The sequence below is a fragment of the Schistocerca serialis genome, chromosome 5 (genome assembly GCF_023864345.2).
Source record: "Schistocerca serialis cubense isolate TAMUIC-IGC-003099 chromosome 5, iqSchSeri2.2, whole genome shotgun sequence".
Taxonomy (NCBI): Eukaryota; Metazoa; Arthropoda; class Insecta; order Orthoptera; family Acrididae; genus Schistocerca; species Schistocerca serialis.
This window is the reverse complement of record NC_064642.1, coordinates 509,319,498-509,343,042: the sequence shown is the minus strand read 5'-3', so window position 1 is coordinate 509,343,042 and position 23,545 is coordinate 509,319,498. Positions and strand designations below refer to the sequence as shown.

The 23,545-nt window shown below is 40.1% G+C and overlaps 1 protein-coding gene across 1 annotated transcript in view; it reads right to left on the bottom strand.

Annotated features, from left to right (window-relative positions):
- LOC126482033 (dynein axonemal heavy chain 6-like) overlaps positions 1–23,545 on the bottom strand; it is a 1,073,010-nt gene that overhangs the window by 243,729 nt on the left and 805,736 nt on the right. The window contains exon 112 of the mRNA XM_050106005.1: positions 5,170–5,403. Coding sequence (XP_049961962.1) covers positions 5,170–5,403 — 234 coding nt within the window. The remainder of the gene's footprint in view (positions 1–5,169; positions 5,404–23,545) is intronic.

Genomic DNA, 23,545 nt, shown 5'->3' with positions numbered 1-23,545 from the left:
ATTAATCAGTTTCCATTATATATTACATTTTATTCCCCCCACCACTATTCAATGGCGACCATTCAAAGGATGGTGCCGAGTGGAATATGATCAGACCTTTCAATTGTTGAGATAAAATTTTTTTGAGATAAATGATCCATTTTATCATTACAAGAAACTAATGAGGCCTTTGTTGCATTTGTTACAAGTCTGTGAGATTGGAACTATTAACAACTTAAAGGAGAAAATTAAAATTAAATACTGCCTCCAAACGAGATGCACTGGGAATGCGGATTTCAGTGGTTAAGGCAGGAAGCTGCTATGCTGTATGCTTCTATGGCCGCGCTTGGCACCATCTCTCTCGCAGTAGATAATCTATTTTCCTTCCAATTAATATGCTATAAGGAAAGTGCATTTCTATAGGAAAGACAAAAATTTGTGGAAAGTAAGCATTAAAGTGCAAAATAATTCATTCAAATTCTGCAAGACTGTATCAGCAAATAATCAGGTTCATTAATTAATATGCATATAAAATTGAAAAGTACGGACACTTGTTAAATACTGTTCACAATGGAGTCAAGGGAAACGGCCATTGTTGAAAACTCATTACAAAATACAATATGCCAAGATGGTGGAAATCCGAGCTTGGCAACATTTGAAAGTAATGAGCCAACTCGTGAACTGGTCAATGGCTACCAAAACAACTAGGTTGGCGTCCCACTATTACAAAATGATGACACTCGTAATATAACTAATCATGATGCTACTTTTATGAAGCTTGGTGAGAACATTTCTTAGGCCAACCAGGACACATTTTTTCAAATTGTGAAACTGATGCGCGCGACTGTGAAAATTCCTTTGATTATTTGCTCAAGACATTGCAAATCCAAGAACAGGAAACAGTTCAAAAAAGCAATGTAAATACCAGTGACACCCACAATTTGACACAATTCATGCAACTAATAACACAGCTTAAGAGTGTAACACAGCAGCTCAGAAGATAAGAGGAAAATATGGGACAACAGTTTGAACAGCAAAATCAGACATTTAATTATTTCAAGAAGTTATTTGATGAACTATCTTCGAAGTTGACAGAGCTCAGTAAACAAGTACAACAAGAAATAATTACCGACATGTCCCACAGTATAAATACGTTAACAGAAAAGATAACATCCATAGATTGTAAACAGGAACAACTTGCAGGTGGGTTGCAAAACCTCACTGAAGCATATTCTAAAATTCAGGAGATGCAATCCCAAGTGGATGCGCCAGTAAAAAAATGTGATGAATGCAATCAGTGAACTGCAAGACATATGCAAAAACCTACCTACAGAAATACACAAGTTGAGTCAAATTGTACAACAGTTAAGTTAAGAGTCAGAATTTGCCAAAAAACAGAGAGATAAGTTATGTGCAGATGTAAAGGAAGTAACTGAAGAAGCTGAACCCGGGATGCTGGATAAGGGCAGCACCCTGAAAAGGTAGTGTCAGAATGCAAAATTTGTATAGACACGGTAGAAGACATTCTAAAGGAGGAAGAAAGTCAACTTCTACCTGAAATAGACTTGGGTTTAAATGAAGCAGAGGAAAGGTTACGAGGCAGTGTTACCAAAACAACTGACATTCCAAAACAACATATGACAGAAAGCAAACCTATGCTTTCACTGGTTACCCACAATATGGGGATAGTCGATCGAAAGAAAATAGCAAAGGTTGCACAATGCAACACTTGCCAGCAGTTACACCTGTCGAGCAAGCGCAGTTGCATTACGTTACCCCACAAGTGAACATAAATGTGCCTGTCACTGTGTTTGTCAACATTACTTGCAGATGAGGTATCACTTAGGCATTGACAATTCCTGGCATTTACTTCTGAATGGAAAAGAACATACCCTGTGGTCTTTATCCCAGCATTTTGAAATGTTTTACCTTGTATCTGGACTGAAGCCCAGAAAATTAGATTTGTTGTTGGATACAATTAGCGTGATGTTCTAGCAGAAGAAACGTTGCAGAAAGTTGCCTCTATTATGAACAGTTTGCGAGAGGATTTCTGGATAAGTATTGGTCTGAGGCTGTACAAGAGAGGCTCAGACGTGAAGTCTTCAACCCAGCTCTGTTCAATAGCAAGTATGGAAGCTTAGGGGGATATCTTGAAGAATATTTGAATAAAACCAGATACTGCATGAACCTGTTATCTCAAGTAGACATGCTGAAAATTTTAAAGAGCCATCTTCCTGCCCACATAGGAAAAAAACTCATTACCACCCCGGAACACGACACTGAATACTTTCTGTCAATACTGGACTCAATAGATGTAATATACGAAGAGAGACCAGTGCAACCCGAGCCTGTTAATACGCCGATAGAGACACAGAAATTTGCAGACCAACAAGTAAACAACGGATTAGTAGTAAAACACAGATGGCAACCTTAGCCCACACAGATCTATGCTAATGGTAATCAGAATGGCAATGGAGAAAGTCATAAAGACAAAGGTGGATATACAAGAAATGGGCAAAGATTTAACAAAAACAACTACAATGAACGAGTAACGTATGGCTGGTCTCTACAATATGTATAGACACAAGCTACTGGCAATAATCAGCTGATTGCTTGGCAAACACAAAATGGTAACAGACAACTGAATAACCCACAGACATCAGAGTTTGGCCAGCAAAGTAACACACATGTGCCGAATAACATGCCATACAACACTGTGCTCCAAACGTACAATCTTACAAATTTCTTCCTCAAAGTAAGGTCTATATTTGACACTAGTAGACTTCTCGTGTCCAGGAACGCCCTTTTTCCAGTGCTAGTCAGCTTTTTATGTCCTCTGTGCTCTGTCTGTCTTGGGTTATTTTGATGCCTAGGTAGCAGAATTGGTTAACTTCATCTACTTCATAATCAGCAATCCTGATGTTAAGTTTCTCACTGTTTTCATTTCTGCTACTTCTCATTACTTCATCTTTCTTCAATTTTCTCTCAATCCATATTATTTACTTTTTAGACTGTTCAACACATCCTGTAATTATTCACTTCCACTGAGGATAACAATGTCATCAGCGAATCATATAATTGATTTCCTTTCACGTCGAATTTTTATTCCACTCCTGAACCTTTCTTTGATTCCCCTCATTGCTTCTCCAATACATAGATTGAACAGTAGGGGCTAAAAACTGCATTCCAGTCTTAGACCCTCTTTAATCTGAGCACTTCATTCTTTAGCTCCCACTCTCATTACTCCCTCCTGGCTCTTGTACATGTTATATATTACCCATCTTTCCCCACAGCTTATCCCTATTTCTCTTAGATTTTCGAACACCTTTCACCATTTTACATTGCCAAAGGCTTTTTCCAGGTTGGCAAATCCTATGAACGTGTCTTGATTTTTCTTTGGTCTTGCTTCCATTATCAACCATAATGTCAGAACTGTCTCTCTGGTGCCTTTACCTTTCTTGAAGCCAAATTGATCATCATCTAACACATCTTTAATTTCTTTTCCATCCTTCTGTATATTATTATTGTTACTAAATTGGACGCATGAGCTGATAAGCTGGTTGTGTGATAATTCTCACACTTGTTGGCCCTTGCAGTCTTCAGAATTGTGTGGACGATGTTTTTCTGGAAATCACACGGTGTGTCGCCAGACTCATACATTCTACACATGAACATGAATAGTCATGTTCACTTCCACCCAATGATTTTAGACGTTCTGATGGAATGTTGTCTATCTCTGCTGCCATATTTGATTTTAAGTGTTCCAAAGCGCTTTCAAATTCTGATTCTAATGCTGGATCCCCTGTATCTTCTATACTGACTCCTGTTGCTTCTTCTATTACTTAACCAGACAAATCTCCCCCCTCATACAGGTCTTCAATGTACTCTTTCCACCCATCCACCCTCTCCTCTGCATTTAACAGTGGAATTACCTTTCTTCTGTATGCTGAGTCAGTTCTTCTGACAATCATTTCTTTTTCGATTGCTTCAAGTTTTTCACTCTGCCATTTTGCCATAGCTTCCCTATACTTCCAATTTATTTCAATCTGAAGTGACTTGTATTTCTGTATTCCTGAGAGTCCTTGAACATTTTTGCACTTCTTTCTTTCATCGATCAACTGAAGTATTTTTCCCATAACCCATGGTTTCATTGGGTTACCATCTTTGTACCTATGTTTTCCTTTCCAGCCTCTGTGATTGCCCTTTTCAGAACTGTTCATTCCTCTTAATGCAAGTATGGAAATGCATTACAATAATCTGCACTTCCCATACAACAAAAGTGAAAAAACTATTCCCATCATCTGACAGCCTTTGAAAAACACAACAACCCCCAAATTACTACACTAACATGTCAAATCAATTCAAGTAAACATCATACATGTTATCCCCCCAAAAAATAATCATTAACCTATCTCAAAAAGGAACTTTACCCATGCGTCATAGTTTTGAAACCAATGTTTCAAGCAAAATACGACAACAAACTCCATAATTTGCTTTATTGTGGTACATTACACCACAAACACCTAATCAAATACCAAAAATCTTTATACACTATCACTTCCATTGCCTTAAGGTATATAGTGCTTACATTTTACAGAGGCACAGCCAGTCTTTTCTGCCTCTTATAATCCCATCCCTCCTTTCTTTGGACTGACAGTGAAAATGGAGGTAGTGAACCCAGCTCACACTGAAAAAGACATATATGTCTGACAGGTACAACCATTGTATGTATCAGCACCTTTAGATTAATCTTCATCAGTGGGGTCATCTCAGTTACTTGATATGGACCTAGATACTGGGTGAATAATTTCTTCCTTTTTACCTTTGGGATTAAGAGCTTGTTAACATCTCTCATTGCCCTGTTTAGTACTGGCTTTCTGTACCTGCTTCCACATTTCTCACAATGCACTTGGAAAATTTCAGTCTGGCTCTCCATTCCTCTCCACTTCAGGTTTAAGCACTTTAACTGGTGATGGTATTTTCAATGATATGACACCTCATATAGTGATAGGCCTGAGCTTCTGTAGAGCTTAGAATTATGAGCTGCAAAACAATAGTTTTATGTCCAACATAAAATTACTTGATAATGGCACATATTGTAGGACAAGGTACTTTGATAAACAATGTGTTCAAAATGCTATTCAGATTACCAAATACTATAAGTTTTTAAAATAATAAATTGTTTAGTACCTTTTTTGCAGACATTGGTCCTCTTAAAAGAAATCCCCACTGAGCTTCTGTTATCTCACCAGCATGTTTTAATATATTTATACATAGCAGAAAACTGAACACCAACTTGTGTCGTTCAAATAAACCACGTGAAACATTTGTATACACTGCAAGTGTAATTGCAGCAAGAAGTGTCATTAATCTGACATCCAGTATATCTGATTTTTCACTTGTTTCAATCACTGTGTTGAAGACCTGCAAAACAGATATATTGAGCTGATTTCTAGACAGAACAGGCCATAAAGCATTTGGAAGCTGTGAGCAATTTAAACTTAGTCACAGATGATACCTGTCTCTCTTACAGAAATTTTATTTAATACATTAAAATATAAACAAATGCACTGTACATGGATGGCAAAAGATTGGCTGGAATTTTAGTGTATGGGAAATATGTGGTCAGTTAAGTAGAACAGTAAGGGTTATGGTTGTTACACTTTGATCTATGACTTCAGTGAAATGAAATGTCGTGTGGCTAGGGCCTCCCATCGGGTAGACCGTTTGCCTGGTGCAGGTCTTTCGAGTTGACGCCACGTCAGCGACCTGCGCGTCGATATGACTTCAGTGCAATCATATTTTGTGAATGGGATCAACATAAAGAATGATCTGAAATAGTTGCTCTAAGCCTCATTGTGAACAATGCCATATTTCATGTGTTTGTGTGTAGTTTCTTCAGAAGTAACACTTGTCTTGGTTCTGGTCTTTCCATTTCATATGAAATATCAAGCTACTTTTGAAAGCAGCTATATCTATCACTAGAGGTAAACTACTTGTCTTTAGCTTTGTAGGGTAGCATTATCAATCAGATATTCTGTATTACAACAAATTAATATAATTTGTTGTTCTGACAATGTTGGCTGCAATATATTCTGTGGAGTTCTAACAGTAGCAGGGATAAAATACAGGGTGTGTAATGTTATGTACAACTTGTACTGAAACAAGATTGCTTTGGAAAGGAAACCAGTGAGAAATTTGGAATGGTAATTCATTTTCAGGCATAAGAAACAAATATTTTATGGTTTGATGATGACACTGCAATTATGTCAGGGCCAGCAGAAGACTTTGAACATCTATTGTATGGAATAGATAGTATCTTAAAAGAGGTTATAAGATAAACATCAACAAAAGTAAAACAATGGTAACTGAATGTACTCAAATTAAATCAAGTGATGCTGAATGAACTATAGGTAGATAGTATCTTAAAAGAGTTTGTGAGATAAAACATCAACAAAAGTAAAATAAGGGTAATGGAGTGTACTCAGATTAAATCAAGTGGTGCTGAAGGAACTGTAGGGGGTGATCAAAACGTTTCTGTTCAAAGGCCATGCTGCCCAGAATCGGTATGGCAATGATTCAAAGGTGACATGAACAATGAGGCAATCATAGCACTGGCACACCAGGTTGGAGGTACCTCTTTGGTAAAACACCATTACCTTCAGTGTGAAGAAATCTATAATTGCCTGCTGCACATCCTCATCTGATAGGAATCTGCACATCCTCATCTGATAGGAATCGTTGACCTTTCAAGGCCTGTTTTAAGAGACCAAAGGCATGTTAATTGCATGGGATGAGACCATGACCACATGCAGGTGCTTGGATACCTCCAACTTGAGATAGTGTAACTTCCGCATTATAAGATTTGCAATATATGAATGTGTTATTAAGAATCAGCAGCACCACTTCTTGCAGTTTTCCCACATGTTTCACCTTAATTACAGGCTGTAATTTCTCCAGCACTGTACAGCACTGTTCCTCAGACACCAGATTCCTTGGAATCGATATGCAATGGGCCATGGTAATCAAAGAACAGTGTGAGCATCACCTTTCCAGTAGATGGCTGGCTCTAGAACTTCTTGGGATGAGGGAACAATGGATGACACCATTGCACCATTGAGGTTTTCGACACTGGTTCCCAATGATGACACCAGATTTCACTGTCTGCAATAGTTCACTGGAGGACAGTATTGCCTTCAACACTGAAATGCATGAGGTGTCACAGCCAAACAACCACATCTGGTTTGCTTTTTGTTCAGCATTTAACACCCTGGATATCCACTGGCTGCAGACTTTATGGTAGCCTAAATCCTGCCAGATAATGTGTTGCAGCTATCAAAGCTGGGGGTGTGATCTTTTGCTACTGCACAAATGGTTATGTGCTGGACTGTCCTAATTGCATCATTAACACTTATTGTTGTGTGTAATGAATGAGATTGATCTTGTGTCGAATCATGATCAGTACAGAACTTGGAACATCATTAGACAATGGTGTTTTTCAACAGACATGCTGCTGCATACACATTCTTCATTCTTTGATGGATGGTTATCTGTGTTTGTCCTTTAGCAGCCAAGAAAAGAATAGCATGTTGATCCTGTTTGGATGCATGTGGTAATAATGTTGCCATAGTTCATATTTCTGCATTTACTGCATGCATGTTGGAAAGACATGAATGACATGCAAATCTCTTGCCTAGATGTTGGTGCTTATGTACTGGAGTCACCCTATGTGCATATATGCTGCAGAAACACCCTCAAACATAAACTTTTTGATCACCTCTTATAGATCAGGAAATGAAGCACTAAAAGTAATGGGGTGGGGCATAAATCACACTTATGTGCAGTGCTACCTCTGTGTTGACCATCACCTGAAGCTCTGCCTTTATGCCTTCAGCAGAACTCTTCCTCCAGAGCTTGTTGTAACTTTAAAAGAATGGCATTTCTTCCCATTTGTGTGAGAAATATTCCCAGCAATATGCCTGATTCCATCCTCAAGAGTGTAAAATGTTATTATGGTCTGACTGTTTTTGACACTTCCAGTAATAACTACATGATTATGTTTACCTATGATTTTCCTAAGAGATTCTAAATCGCAGGTGATAACACTGAACTCTGCACTTAGTTAAAAACAGAGTTACCTGTTACTAACTATTTAGCCAGTGAGTATACTAGTTTCAGATAATTACCTTCCATGACTACAGAATGACCATCATATTGTATTCAAGTCTGTGGCAACCAATGGCCTTAACTCACACTTTCTTTTCTGTCTTTTCAGAATTTCCCTGAACTGCATGGTTGGTTGCACACTTTTGTCCACAGTCATATTAACCTTACTGCTGACAACTGCAGCTCTCAGCTGCTATAATTCTACTTGTGCTGCTGCCAGATCAGCTTTAAGATCACTTGCTGCTTCTTGATAAACATTGAGTCATAGCTACAACTACCTCAGTGCCAATGAATAGTCTCATCTCCTTTCAAGCTGGTTGCTTCACATCTTTCAACATGAAAAACAATAGACAGTCATGATATTGTCCATTGTATATCATCAGTTTGCAACAGTTACTTACACTTGTCCACAGTGAAAATAACTTTTTAGTCCTCATAGATTATTTAGTCATAGCTCTTCAATGAAAAATTGTGATTACTTGACCTTTTTTGTTTTATTTAATCACAAACAAATGACAAGTTACTTGACTGTGTCATACATAAACTTAGCTAAATGTTATGTCACCAGATATTTTCAATGAAAGATGATGTTTCCTGTATGTTATTTAACTATTGTTATAGTTTCAGTTTTATTATAAGGTAATAATAAAAGTTTTAAAGGTAAATCTGGCCCCTTACCCCCTTCAGCAGAATGCTAATGGCTTTTAACCTGAATAAAAATAATAGCTTCAACATTCAGCAAAGAATCCACTCACTAACAGATGTACATATTCAGAAAAAATTTTAATTTTTAAATTAATAAATAACAGCAGTATGGTTAGAATAATGTGTGGGGCTCATAGTCGTACATCTTGTAGGCATCTCTTTAAAAGGTTAGGAATTCTTACAACAGCCTCACAGTACATTTACTCAGTAATGAAATGTGTTCTCAACAACATGGACCAGTTTAAAAACAATGGTGACATTCATGATTATAATACCAGAAGAAAGAAAGACTTACACTATCCTCTAATTAACATATCTTTGGCACAGAAAGAGGCAACATATGCTGCTGTAAAACGTTCTAATAAATTACCAGATTAAATAAAATGTCTGACACACAGCAGCAACAGTTTTAAAAATAAATTGAAATTATATTTCCTTGACAACTCCTTCTATACCATAGATGAACTCTTGAATAGGAATAAATAAATATATAGGTATAATATATGCATTTTGTGCCGTTTAAGGGAATGGGTTAGGTAATAAAAATTTTAAGCTTCAACTTCAATCATGTGCACACTTCTTAGCACTGGACATGTTCCACATCATAATGGCTACTGTGAGAGAGATCAATGGAATGTAACTAACAAGCTAACTAGGCACGTACACTGTGAAATAAATGCAGCACTATGTTCAGCATTTCAGTCAAATGTTGATTCAAGTGGTAACATCCTTCTTTAATGTTATTGATGTTACATAGTCTTTATAGTTCAGTACAGGAAACAACCTAGAAATGAAGACCTCCTTAAAAGAAGGTTGTATACCACAATCCCCACCTTAAACAAAATCCAGCACAACACATGTTGCTCCTGGATCTCACTACTCAATGTTCAAACATTTCAATCGATGCCAGGCCTATCGTGTCAACTGCACCAGTTGTGCTGTGATCTCCTGTCACAAATGCAGCCACTCCAGATGATGTAAGCCACCGGTCTTCTCATCTACCAGACACCAATACATGTTCAGCATCCACACCATGAGTGTTGCAGGACACTTGTGTTATCATACTGTTTTACGCATCTTCCAGACCATCATGGATGGATTTTCAGCCAACATAAATGGCTCCCATTCTGCCAGGATCAATTGATCTTGTAGTTTACAGCAGTGGAAAGTGTGTATGCATTGTCGGGAATTCTGGATGATGACTCCAGATTTTCTACACTGATCTGTTACAAGACTCAAAATGCCAATATCATTAGCAACATCATCCTTGGCCCCCTCCTCAAATCCCTGACACATAAAATATATGCAACAGTTAAATCTGCCTTAATGTAATGCCTGGCCTGAACTCCAAAACAACAACTGCAACAGGCCATGTCCAACGAACAGTTAGATATGAACTTACAGCATGCTGCAGGTGAAAGATAGGTCCATAACTTGTTTTACAATTGAAATAAATGGTTGTAGATTCACCTTACATTGTGTGTTTTCTTTTATTTGTTGATGGTGTGATGGTGACTCAACAACAGTTGAATCACACCAACAGTAAATAGACCACATAGGACAGACATTGGAGAACTGGTGTGCAGAGAAACTTGTGGTTACCAAGTAAAACCACAGAGGCCACTGACAGTGGTACAGACAAAGTTAAACAATACCATTTTTTTCCTTCATTAGCTTAATATAGGTTTAAACAATCCTACAACGTCAAAGAATCGTTTGCTAAGACCACTCATTGGTCTCCGGAGGGTTGGATTACGCCAAATATTGTGTGTTATGTCATGACACATCGTAACCTGCAGAACACTCCACAGTTTCATGAGTTAAATGATCTGTAGTTATACAGTTATGCATTACCCAAAATTTATGTCCAGTACCTACTAAGTTACATGTCTTTACCACAACTCAAAACCAAAACGTGTAGCAGCTCCCACTTCAAGAATAAATTAACCTGCCAGTTTACAAGAAGACTGCCCTCTAAGCAAATCATCTCAACAGTAGTACATAGTTCATATTCACTTGACTAACAGAGAAAAGAAGTGTCTTACTTTCATATAAACACAAAAAACAGTTTTTTACACACATTGCATAAAATTACATTTGATTGTAATAACTTACAATCATAACGGCATTAAGCCAAATGAGTAAAAAGTAGAAACAAACAAGCAGCATACCATAAATTACTTAGTTTTACATTCTGTGCTCTGATGAGCAAAAGTTACATTTCTCTTTGTTGCATATTAAATCGATAGGGCAAATAGTGTGACAGCACATCCAATATTTAAATGACGAGTCCACTGGCATACCAGATGAAATGAGCAAAATTCATCTTGTAAAAAGTTTTTTAAGGATATCATGAAAATAACAAATCTGTTGTATTTACAGCTCGAACTTCTTATTATGCACAAAGACTAAAAAGTAGAAACAAACAACCAGCATAAAGTCAGTCACCCAGACACAGTTAGATGACAATACTCCATCACAGTTATGGCACCAGCCATGAACTTTACTAGATACAAACCTCATGCTGGACAATTTTCTCTGGAGTCTAGATTGCAAAACTTCCTCTGCAGCTGAAACTAGCTTTCATTGTGCAAGGAGGTGAACCCTTAGACAGAAAACTCAGCCTAGCAGGTAGATTGTTCACTACACTACAACATCGACACTGTACGAACTTCAACAACATTGTACTATCACAGTATGTCAGGGTGAATCAAGCCACGGCACACACCATGTTGCTCTGAATGGAGCCTGGAAGACTCAATAGTGACGTAACTGCTGTGATTTAGGACACAGCCTGGCAGGCTGCATGTGGCACCACTTTTGCAGCATGCAATATTATGACGCCCAACCCCACTGTCACTACAACACAGTCTTGCTACTGAGCAAGGTGACACAGTGGTTAGCACACTGGACTCGCATTCAGGAGGACAACGATTCAAACCTGTGTGCAGCCATCCTGATTCAGGTTTTCCATGATTTTCCTAAATCGCTTTAGGTAAATGCCAGAATGGTTCCTTTAAAGCACACAGCCGACTTCTTTCCCCATCATTCCATGATATGATGGGACTGATGACCTCGCAGTTTAGTTCCCTCCCCGAATCAACCAGCCAATAGTCAAGTTGGCAACACTGCATATTACTGCTGGCCTCCCTGCAGGCTCCCAAACACCAAGAGTGGATCACTGTGGGACCATTGGCTTGCACACAGACAATAATTCGTCTTTGCACACATGTCAGATGTGCATCTTCAGCAATGGATGAGCTGTCACAGTAGACTTTTTATCCTTGATAACAACTCTTGTACATATTTTCTTGCTCGTTGACACTGGTTCTGATGTTAGTACAATGCCCAATCACATGTTCACAAATTTTAAGGACGCACCACCGAAACAACTCCGAGTTGCCAATGACTCCCTGATCTTAGTACATTGAAAGGTTGATTATATGTTACATCTCAGCAAAAATGTTCACTCCCCTCATGGACATTCCCCACTACCAGTGTAAGTGAACTGGTGTTGGGTCAACTTCCTCTGACATTTTTCTCTCTCATCATCAGAACTGGCTTTCACACACTATGCTACCTAACATCTCATGACAGGACTTTTTGGCCCAGTAACACCTCCCCTAGCACACACCCCATCAGGTTCTGCTGGAACAGCTAACAATGTCTATGATGAATACTCACCTATCATTCAAGAATGCCTGATGATTACTGAGATGTCACAATGACACATCAACATTACCTTGGCACTTATGAGGAATCAGAGATTCTTAGCAAAGAGAATGAAAACCTGCATATACATATTCACAACACTTAGAGAGATCTTGTGCCCATGCTTGAGCAGTACAAGAAGCTTGCAGTCATGCATATACATGACAGCTGTACCCTACCACCCATAGGGTGTATACGTGGACAAGGAAAAAAATTCCCGGATTTTTCCTGCATTTCCTGATGAAAAATACAATTTCTCCTGGTTAAAGATACACTTTACCCTGGGTGAAAATACACTTTTTCTGTGTTAAGTGCGTGTTAAGTGACATTATACCTTCTCTTGGAACTGTAAAACTTATCAATCAGTTGAATTGTTGTCGTTTTATACACTGGTGTAGAATTTCCCTGCACTTCACAAAACAAGGGGAAAAACACATGTTTCGGAAAGATCTGTGATATGCAGCAATATGTACACTCCATATTTTTGTATTACAAAAGTACAAATTCGAATTCCACAAAACACTGCATGTTACTTTCCAAAGCACTGAAATCGAAATTGTGATGCGCTTTTTTAAGGCGGTCATAGCTCATGTCACGATCTCGCCAGCCGATGATGGTGAATATTCAGAGTATAGGACATGTGATGTAGTCAGCCAGTAGCAAGATCACTGTTCAGTAGCACGACGACACAAATAGGAAAAGTTAATGGTTTGAATTAATATATGTAGTGTTGTTACACGAAATGCAGTTTTCACATATAATATTGGTCTTTAAGATTAATAAGCTGCAAGAGAACCTAAGCTTTCACATATAATGTTGACCTTTTTTGCGCTTTTTCACTTTAAGATACATCACGTAACTGCGACAGTAAAATTTTTAATAATGACATATATCCCTGATCATCTGGGTTCAAAATTCTTCTACTGGTCATCCTCAAAGAGTTGATTTATAAATGAGAATCAAATGCTCTGTGATTTAAGAAATTCATCATACGTTCTCATACATAATTCATCTTGCGTAAAAGGAAATTTACTTTGAAAGTAACGCTTTTCAGACCACCATTCGCAATATTGTCCTGCGACCTGTTAGAAATAGGTTCGTTTCAGCAGTTGCCAGAGAGCACCAGGTACAGGCATCACCACCCTTGCGCAGCTACGATGACGCGGGAAGTCCACATGTTCATACATGTAAACCATTAAAATATCTTATATTATGTCATAAAAAAAAAAAAAAAAAAGACACCAGAGAGCATCAAATTTATGTGAACCATACTAAAATGCATAATTTGGCTTAAAGTGCACATTTGTATGTCCAGATTTGGATGTAAATTTTCTTGGAGTGCCAGTACTGTGTTATCTCATCTACATCTACATCTGCATGGATACTCCACAAATAAAATACAAGTGCCTGGCAGAGGGTTCATTGAACCACCTTCACAGTTCTCTATTATTCCAATCTCGTATAGCACGCAGAAAGAATGAACACCTATATCTTTCCGTATGAGCTCCGATTTCCATTATTTTATCATGGTGTCAACAAAATATTTTCGCATTCAGAGGAGATAGTTGATGATTGGAATTTCATGAGAAGATTAGGTCGCAACGAAAAACGCCTTTCTTTGAATGATGTCCAGCCAAATCCTGTATCATTTCTGTGACACTCTCTCCCACATTTCGTGATAATACAAAACATTTTTGGTTCTTTATTATGGCATAATGCTATATGTGTTACAGGATGAAAATGTGGGCTTGAAATGCAGCAAACAGATGAAACTAGCCAATAGTGTGGAATTAAACACTTCGTTTCAAATAAATTGACTGCATTAGGGGAAAAGATGAATAAAAGCCGAATTGACTTGATAGCTCCCTGCCACAGAAATCTGTTTTGTTTTCATTTGATGTAAGAGCAATAAACGCAGAGGAAGCAGCAAAATCACTAAATGTAAACATGGGTGACATAGAGACACACACTTCCCCACCACAACTCAGACTGTTGTGTGTATCAGTCCCGGCTCTACAAAATTTCCGAACCGGGCATGTGAGGTACAACGCCAAAAATTAAATCAACTTTTCAAAAAATGTTCATCTTGTAGTGCACATCTTTCTGAATAGTTTGACACATAAAACATGTGTCTTTGAGGAAATGTAAGATACGTTATTTGATCTTAAGCGTGCCAAATTGCAGTGGCACTCCTCTTCACAAAGCATTCTTCTATCGCACGTCACTGTATTTCACTCTGTCGATTTCAAATATGTATATTTTGTAATGGATGCCATCAACTATATTTAGGACAGTGGAAATTAAAATGTCCTGTGGTGCCTCTCTCTGCTCCCAGTCAGCCACTTTGACATCCTGGCTCTCTCTCTCTTATTTTATTTATTAATTTTTTTTCTTTAAAAAAAAAGCACTCACAGTTAATACTGGATGGGATTATCTGTAACCAGGAGAACAAGAACTCTTCAGAAAATTTTCTCTCTTTATTGCCTATTAGCTAATAACGTGCTGTTTAGTGTGACATAAAATTAAATATAGGATACTTCAAACCAGTAAAGACAAGAGACAAGCAAGACAGTACACGTTTCTTCAACCCTTATGTCCTAGCATATTTTTCTCTCTAATCTTGCTATGGCTTTACATGGCATGCTTTCCTTTCTGTGAAAGAATCTATTACCTCAACAAACTTTGTCAAATGTTTTGCTACATGGAAAAAAATGTCATTGTCTAATACTGAAAAAGCTGTTAATACAAATAATACTCAAGACTGGTGTGGTTTTTTGAGCTCATTATGTGTATTTTGTTACTGTGGGCTTTATAAAATGACACAGGCCTGTCTAATACTGTAGCAGCTGTAATACACATCAAATAAATGAGAGTGTTTTGGAACAAATAATCATTCTTAAGACACAACAGAATATAATTCATGAATGTCAATATCAAATGCCTGTTAGGCCTACTACAAACAAAAAGCTTTATGTTAGGAAATAGTTTCACATTTCATTCATACGCTCCGGTTTCTCAAGCATGAGATCGAAAAGTAGTAGTAAGAAATTTTTATATAAATTGTAATCGTCATGTTCTTCTATAATTTGCATGATCTCCCCATTTCTTCTCCTTCCTTGTTTTAACAATTCTGTAACTATTCTTGCCAGTGTCAAAACTTATTCTCTGGTTAACTTCACTAACCCTGCCACAATCACTGGTTTAGTTGTCCCACATTTATTCACGAGTTAGGTGTTATCATGTGTTCATACAATGCATTTTACACGCTACTCCCAGAATAGAATTTAAGTATCTGTTAGCTGTGGTCTGTACAACTGGCCCTTACTAATGTAGTGGTCTGGCCAAAAATTTTCTGTTAAAATTTCATTTTCTTGGATACATTGAGAAGATAATACCCAATCTATCATACCTGTTATTCCTGTTAGTCATTTATTTCCACTCAGGTAGTCTGAATCCATAGCTTTCGCTAGTAATTATAACAATGCTGAACATTTGCAAACCCGGTCAACCATATAAACAGCGATTGGCCATCATCTGTTCAGCTTTATTCCGCTCAGCTCCTATATCCCCATCCCCTTTTGTCTGCAGGAAATTTTATTTCTAGATGTGATGGAGATTCCCCAGGCATAGACATCACGTACACTATGCGCACATTCAAAAATCAACTTATGATTCATTCCGAAATCAACTTAGAATGTGTTCAAAAACCCACAGGGATACATTTCAAAATCATATGAATAATCGACAGACCAACATGCGCTGGATGCTAGATGCTTTGTGAAACAAGTTTTTTTCCCTCAAGAATATGAATTTGGCTCTACTCCCCCTCCTGAAATTGCTGCCGGGGGCAGGCACCCCAATTTGCCCCAGCTGTATAGATCCAGGCCTGCACATGCATGAATCTGGCAGCTTGGGTGTGCCAATAAAATATTTCTGGGCAGCATCTGACTGCTTTCTGCTACTGTTTGTACAGCTAAGAGAGACACTTCCATAGCCAGAAGTGGGAGAAGGTACTTACTACTCATACGTGACTCAATTGCGCATGCGCATGAGCCCGCTCGCAACTGCTCAAATGAATCTAATGTAAACAGTTGTGATGTCACGCTCATCAGAGGCAATTTGTTGTTCTGAAGCATTGTGTAGTCTTCCTAAAGTCTTTGACTCATTTTGCTGTTGGCAGACGCTTGTAGGAGCATTGTGTTTTGTTATTGTTTATGAAGCATTTCATTTACAACTTAAGTTTTATTTTCTTTTTTCTTGTCTCGTTCATGTTTTATTGGTGCAGTATTATTCTGCAGAACCAGGATCCTGTAATATCCTTTGTAAGAATATTGGTTCTTACCGGTCAAAATTACAAAAATCTAACTGAAAAGTAAAACAAAGAAAAATTTCCAGAATTTTAAAAATTCCCGGGTTTTTCCCGGTTTTCTCCCAGATGAAAAAATTCACAAGTTTTTCCTGGATCTCCTGGTTGTCCCAAGTTGTATACACCCTGCACCCATCTCCAGGCAAATGCACCGCCAATGCACACAAACACTGGGGCACCGTTAGCCTTGACTTTCAGTCGACTGGCCCTGCATCCCAACCCTCATCTCATGGACGAATATCTACCAATGCACCATCCACAATGGCACAAAACCTCATATCATTACTCGTATCAGTCCGCCCATGTGCCATAAGGCATTGCACCTAGCTCCCACTCTACTGCAAACGGCCAACAACCAGAGTTTGTGATACCTACAGATTGCTTAATTCTTAAACTACATGTGGTAGTTGCCCCATCCCTAACATGAGGATTTTACACACACACTTGCAAGTGTGACTGTCTTCAGTGTGATAGACTGCAAAAAGGCATATCTTCAATTACCAAAGGACCCAGAGAATGTTGCTACCATAGTGATCATTACACCTTTCAGATTTTCAAATTCCTGTTCACGCCTTTCAGTCTGAAAAATACTGCACAAACTTGGCGAAGATTCATTGATAGTACACTCTTCAAACTAGAATGTTGATATGCATATCTTGATTTTCTCTGAATTCATCTGACAGTTGCAACCTCCACAAAATGTGCGAGGGTTATTCCAAAAGTACGGTCCGATTCGCCGTAACTATTGAAATTTGGCGCCAATGACAAAACACGCATGCGCGCCGACTCCCGGCAAGCCTTGCGCGTCAAACGCCGCCATTCGCTTTGTTACTGTTGCTGAGTGTAGTTCACAGTGTCACTTTACAATGTTTAAGACAATTGATCAGCCCGCCGATTGTGAAGTAAGGGCAGTGATACGGTTTTTGTCTGCAAGAAACAATTCAGCGACGGAAATCCATCGGCAGATTACTGAAGTGTACGGTCCTAACATAATGAGCGACAGTAAAGTGCGCAAGTGGGTGCGAGCTTTTAATGAAGGACGGGATAATGTGCACGATGAACCACGGTGTGGCCGACCATCAGTGATTTCAGACGATTTGGTCAATGCGGTTGACAAAAAAATTCGTGAAGATCGCCAATTCACTAATACAGACGTAGACATGCATTTTCCGAATGTGAGTAGAACAACTTTGTACAGAATTGTGTCTGAACATTTGAAGTTTCACAAATTGTGTGCCCGTTGGGTTCCCAGGCTGCTTACTGAGCCCCAACGAATGAAAAGAATGGCTTTTGCTCTTGATTTTTTGGAGCGATATCATAAGGAAGGTGACAGTCTTTTAGACAATGTTGTCACAGGGGATGAGACATGGGTTTCTCACATCACTCCAGAGTCTAAACGTCAGTCAATGCAATGGCATCACACGTCATCGCCAGTCAACGTCAAGGCAAAGCAGACAATCTCAACACGTAAGGTTATGGCGACTGTGTTCTGGGATAGACGTGGAGTATTGTTAGTCGACTTTATGGAGAGAGGAACAACGATTAATAAAGCCGCCTACTGCGCTACCCTGACTAAACTTCGACGTGCAATCCAGAATAAGCGACGTGGTCTTTTGTCGTCTGGAATCTTGTTGTTGCATGACAATGCCAGACCCCACACTGCAAATGAAACACAAGCTCTGATCAAGAAATTTGGATGAGAACAGATGGACCATCCTCCTTACAGTCCGGACCTGGCGCCAAGTGATTTCCACCTGTTCCGTTACTTAAAGGAGTTTCTCGGCGGCAAGCGCTTCGACACAGATGATGAAGTGAAAGAAGCAGTTAAGGACTGGTTATCGTCACAGGCGGCCGATTTCTATAACATGGGCATTCAAAAGCTTGTTGAACGATGTGACAAATGTTTAAATAAGTATGGAAGTTATGTAGAAAAATAGATAAAGATGTAAGGAATGTAAATAAAACAATTGTTTTGAAAAAACATTTTAGTTTTGATTTTTTTTTTATAACCGGACCTTACTTTTGGAATAACCCTCGTATAATGACTTACGGACATTCCCATGAATACTCAGTTCTTATCGTCAACACATGTCATAGACAGCAGAAATACAAACCTCACTTACCGATGCCCTTGCTGGACCAAACACATGTGACAAAAGAAATTAGTATGGACACTGTACATGCAATCCACTTTCAATTGTGCAAAAGCCAGCTTCGTGAAAGCAGCTGCACTCGTCTGACATATACTGAATGCCCAACTGACACTCACTATGGATTCTAGGGCCTTGGACATCAGCTGTAAAGTTACAGGTATTCCTTGAGTATCAATATCTGTACCTTACATGTAGTGGCCTAGTGCAGAAGCACTGCCACCAGGGCAACACCCAGTGATCAAGATGCTTGATTTGGTAACAGCCGTTATGGGTGGCACAGAGGGCAAGTAATAGTGGGAGTCAAGGTTGAATGTCAGACATGGTTGAAACACACATGCCCTTGTGCCATGAGAACTTCGAAAAATCTGTTAAATGTTGCAATGTTTGTGGTTGGGAGTGAGAACTCATCAATATTAGAAGTAAGTGATTAGGAAAGATTGGTAGAAGCAATGGTTATCTCTGAAAAGTAATAACAAGCCAAAATAAGAACGAACATCAGTATGTGTGTGTAGAAACATTATGAACATGTACTATGTATTGTACTAGAGACAATAAAGCTTTCAGTCCTCTGATGTCATTGCCTCCTTTCAAATACCTCCCATAGCTATTCAAACTAACTAAGCATGAAGATAGCATTGGCAAACTCTGCCATTGCTGGTCCCAAGCCCAGGGCCCCATCTCGCAAGTGATGGGGAAGGAGGAGGGGGAGGAGGAACAACCTTGTAAAAAAATCTGGGTCCATCTGGCTCCGGATGGTAGCACCCAGTTAGGGCTCCTACCTAGGGTTACAGGTGAAGCCTGGCCAACGGTCTCGAAGGCGGAAGAGGAACATCAGTTCCCAACGGCTCGGAGAGCAGAAGAGCCATTGAAACATATCAGGTAGCAGCTGTACTCCATGTTAGAGGTGGCTACCAAAGGCATCTGTGTCCCCATGTCAGGGGCGGCCTGAACTCATCTTCTGGAGCTAACAACAAAAAAACTTTTTAGGTCATGGAATGGATCGCACTATTGAATCAAGATTACCTCAGGGGGACAACCCCCCACTGACCAAGGTTGATGAAAGTAGGCATTCAGATTCTTAGGGACCTGCCAAAAAGTGCATAAGGGAAGAGTCAGAGCTCCCAAGAAGCTCAAAGAAGATTACAACTATAAAGACTTTCAGAATTGGAACCATAAATGTACAGACAATGATTAAGACTGGTAAACTTAAACAGGTAATAGATGAGATGAAAGAGAGAAGCATTGGAATACTAGCAATGCAAGAAGCAAGATACACTGATGAAGATACAATAGAGTCAGAAGGCTTTATTATACTGAAAGAGAAACCAGGAGTTAGAGTGGGAAAGGAAAGACATGCACCTAGATGCTTTGGTACGGGGTTCTTAGTAGACAAGAGATAAGAGGATGGCATAACTGAAATGAAGAGCAAGTCTGAAAGGATATCAACACTGAAATTTAAAGCAGGGAAAAAAGTATACAATAGTAAATGGACATACACCTACAAATGACAAGAACAGGAAAGACAACAAAGTTGCAGACAGTTTCTGGAAGGAGCTAGATGATACATGGAAAACATACCATACAGACTTGTAAAGATACTTGTAGATTATAATGCACAGATTGGAAGAGAGAAGCAACATACAGGAGTAGTGGGAGAGTACCCTGCACACCAATGGAGAAACAAAAAAGGAGAAAGACTAATTGAACTGTGTCGAGAACACAAAATGAGATTGATGACAACTCACTTCAGGGCCAAACTGAGTAAGAAAAAGACAGGGGCAAACCCATGCACCCACCTTGGGGAATTACACATTGACAACATAACAATAAGCTGGACAATAACAAAAGAGATCATGAACACAAAGGTCAGGAAGAACACAAGTATAGAATCGGATCATTATCTTACAGACTGCCACAAATGAATAGAAGAACCGGAAACCTGAAGATAGACAGAGACAAATTAAGACATAATTGATCCAGATATGAGGAAGTTATTGAATCATTCAATGAATGGGACGACATGAAGTGAAATATGGCGAAACAGACTGAACTACGGGGAAAGGAAGAAAAGAAATGAAAGCACTGGTGGTGGAACAAGGAATGTGATGAAGCGGTAATACCTTACAGGAAAGTCTGGAGAGACTGGAGCAGCAAGAAGGACCTGGAAAAAGGGAAAGTTTTCTTAGGAGCAAGAAAGGAAGTGGCCTGAACAATAAGATGGACCAGAAGACAGAAGATGAAGCAGTAACTGGACTAGATTGAGGCCAACTTCAGGAAAAACGATAGCAAACACTTTTTCGGGAAATACACTCCTGGAAATGGAAAAAAGAACACATTGACACCGGTGTGTCAGACCCACCATACTTGCTCCGGACACTGCGAGAGGGCTGTACAAGCAATGATCACACGCACGGCACAGCGGACACACCAGGAACCGCGGTGTTGGCCGTCGAATGGCGCTAGCTGCGCAGTATTTGTGCACCGCCGCCGTCAGTGTCAGCCAGTTTGCCGTGGCATACGGAGCTCCATCGCAGTCTTTAACACTGGTAGCATGCCGCGACAGCGTGGACGTGAACCGTATGTGCAGTTGACGGACTTTGAGCGAGGGCGTATAGTGGGCATGCGGGAGGCCGGGTGGACGTACCGCCGAATTGCTCAACACGTGGAGCGTGAGGTCTCCACAGTACATCGATGTTGTCGCCAGTGGTCGGCGGAAGGTGCACGTGCCCGTCGACCTGGAACCGGACCGCAGCGACGCATGGATGCACGCCAAGACCGTAGGATCCTACGCAGTGCCGTAGGGGACCGCACCGCCACTTCCCAGCAAATTAGGGACACTGTTGCTCCTGGGGTATCGGCGAGGACCATTCGCAACCGTCTCCATGAAGCTGGGCTACGGTCCTGCACACCGTTAGGCCGTCTTCCGCTCACGCCCCAACATCGTGCAGCCCGCCTCCAGTGGTGTCGCGACAGGCGTGAATGGAGGGACGAATGGAGATGTGTCGTCTTCAGCGATGAGAGTCGCTTCTGCCTTGGTGCCAATGATGGTCGTATGCGTGTTTGGCGCCGTGCAGGTGAGCGCCACAATCAGGACTGCATACGACCGAGGCACACAGGGCCAACACCCGGCATCATGGTGTGGGGAGCGATCTCTTACACTGGCCGTACACCATTGATGATCGTCGAGGGGACACTGAATAGTGCACGGTACATCCAAACCGTCATCGAACCCATCGTTCTACCATTCCTAGACTGGCAAGGGAACTTGCTGTTCCAACAGGACAATGCACGTCCGCATGTATCCCGTGCCACCCAACGTGCTCTAGAAGGTGTAAGTCAACTACCCTGGCCAGCAAGATCTCCGGATCTGTCCCCCATTGAGCATGTTTGGGACTGGATGAAGCGTCGTCTCACGCGGTCTGCACGTCCAGCACGAACGCTGGTCCAACTGAGGCGCCAGGTGGAAATGGCATGGCAAGCCATTCCACAGGACTACATCCAGCATCTCTACGATCGTCTCCATGGGAGAATAGCAGCCTGCATTGCTGCGAAAGGTGGATATACACTGTACTAGTGCCGACATTGTGCATGCTCTGTTGCCTGTGTCTATGTGCCTGTGGTTCTGTCAGTGTGATCATGTGATGTATCTGACCCCAGGAATGTGTCAATAAAGTTTCCCCTTCCTGGGACAATGAATTCACGGTGTTCTTATTTCAATTTCCAGGAGTGTACAAAAAGAGTCTGATTGGATACAATGGTAGATAACTGTAAATGTTTATAAAAGATAAGAAAGGGGAGCTGGCTGTTAGTGCGAAGGAGAACTGTAGGATTTTTGCAGAGTACTTTCACGACCTGCTGAACTGTGAACCACCTGAAGACGAGATGGTACTGGGAACTGACACGATAGAGAGAAAGCCATGCCCTCCAACCAGCGATGAAGTTGCACATGCCATAAGGAATATAAAGAATAATAAGGCAACTGGAGCAGATGGTATAGCAACCGAGATGATAAAGTGGGGAGGCAACAAAGCAATAGGCAAATGACCAACATAATCCACCAGATTTGGAGAACAAAGGAGTTGCCAGAAGGATGTAAGAATGCGATTGCAGTGCCAATACATAAGAAGGGGGGCAAGAGAGATGCAAACAACTACAGAGGAATATTGCTACTAGAGGTTGGATACAAAGTGCTGTAAAAACTCTTGCTCAGGAGAGTAGAAGAACAGGTAGAAGTACAGTTGGTGCTGCCAAGCGGGATTCAGGAAGGGAAGAGGAGGTACAGAACAGATATTTACCCTGAAGCAAGTGATAGAACATAGGGTCTTCAAAAACAAAAAGATAGTAATAACCTTCGCAGACTTCATGAAATCATGTGACTCCATTGACAGACAGATTCTTGTTAGGATCCTGAAGAAGAGAGGACTACATGGAACTACGCAAGAACTCATAGAAGAAATTCTGACAG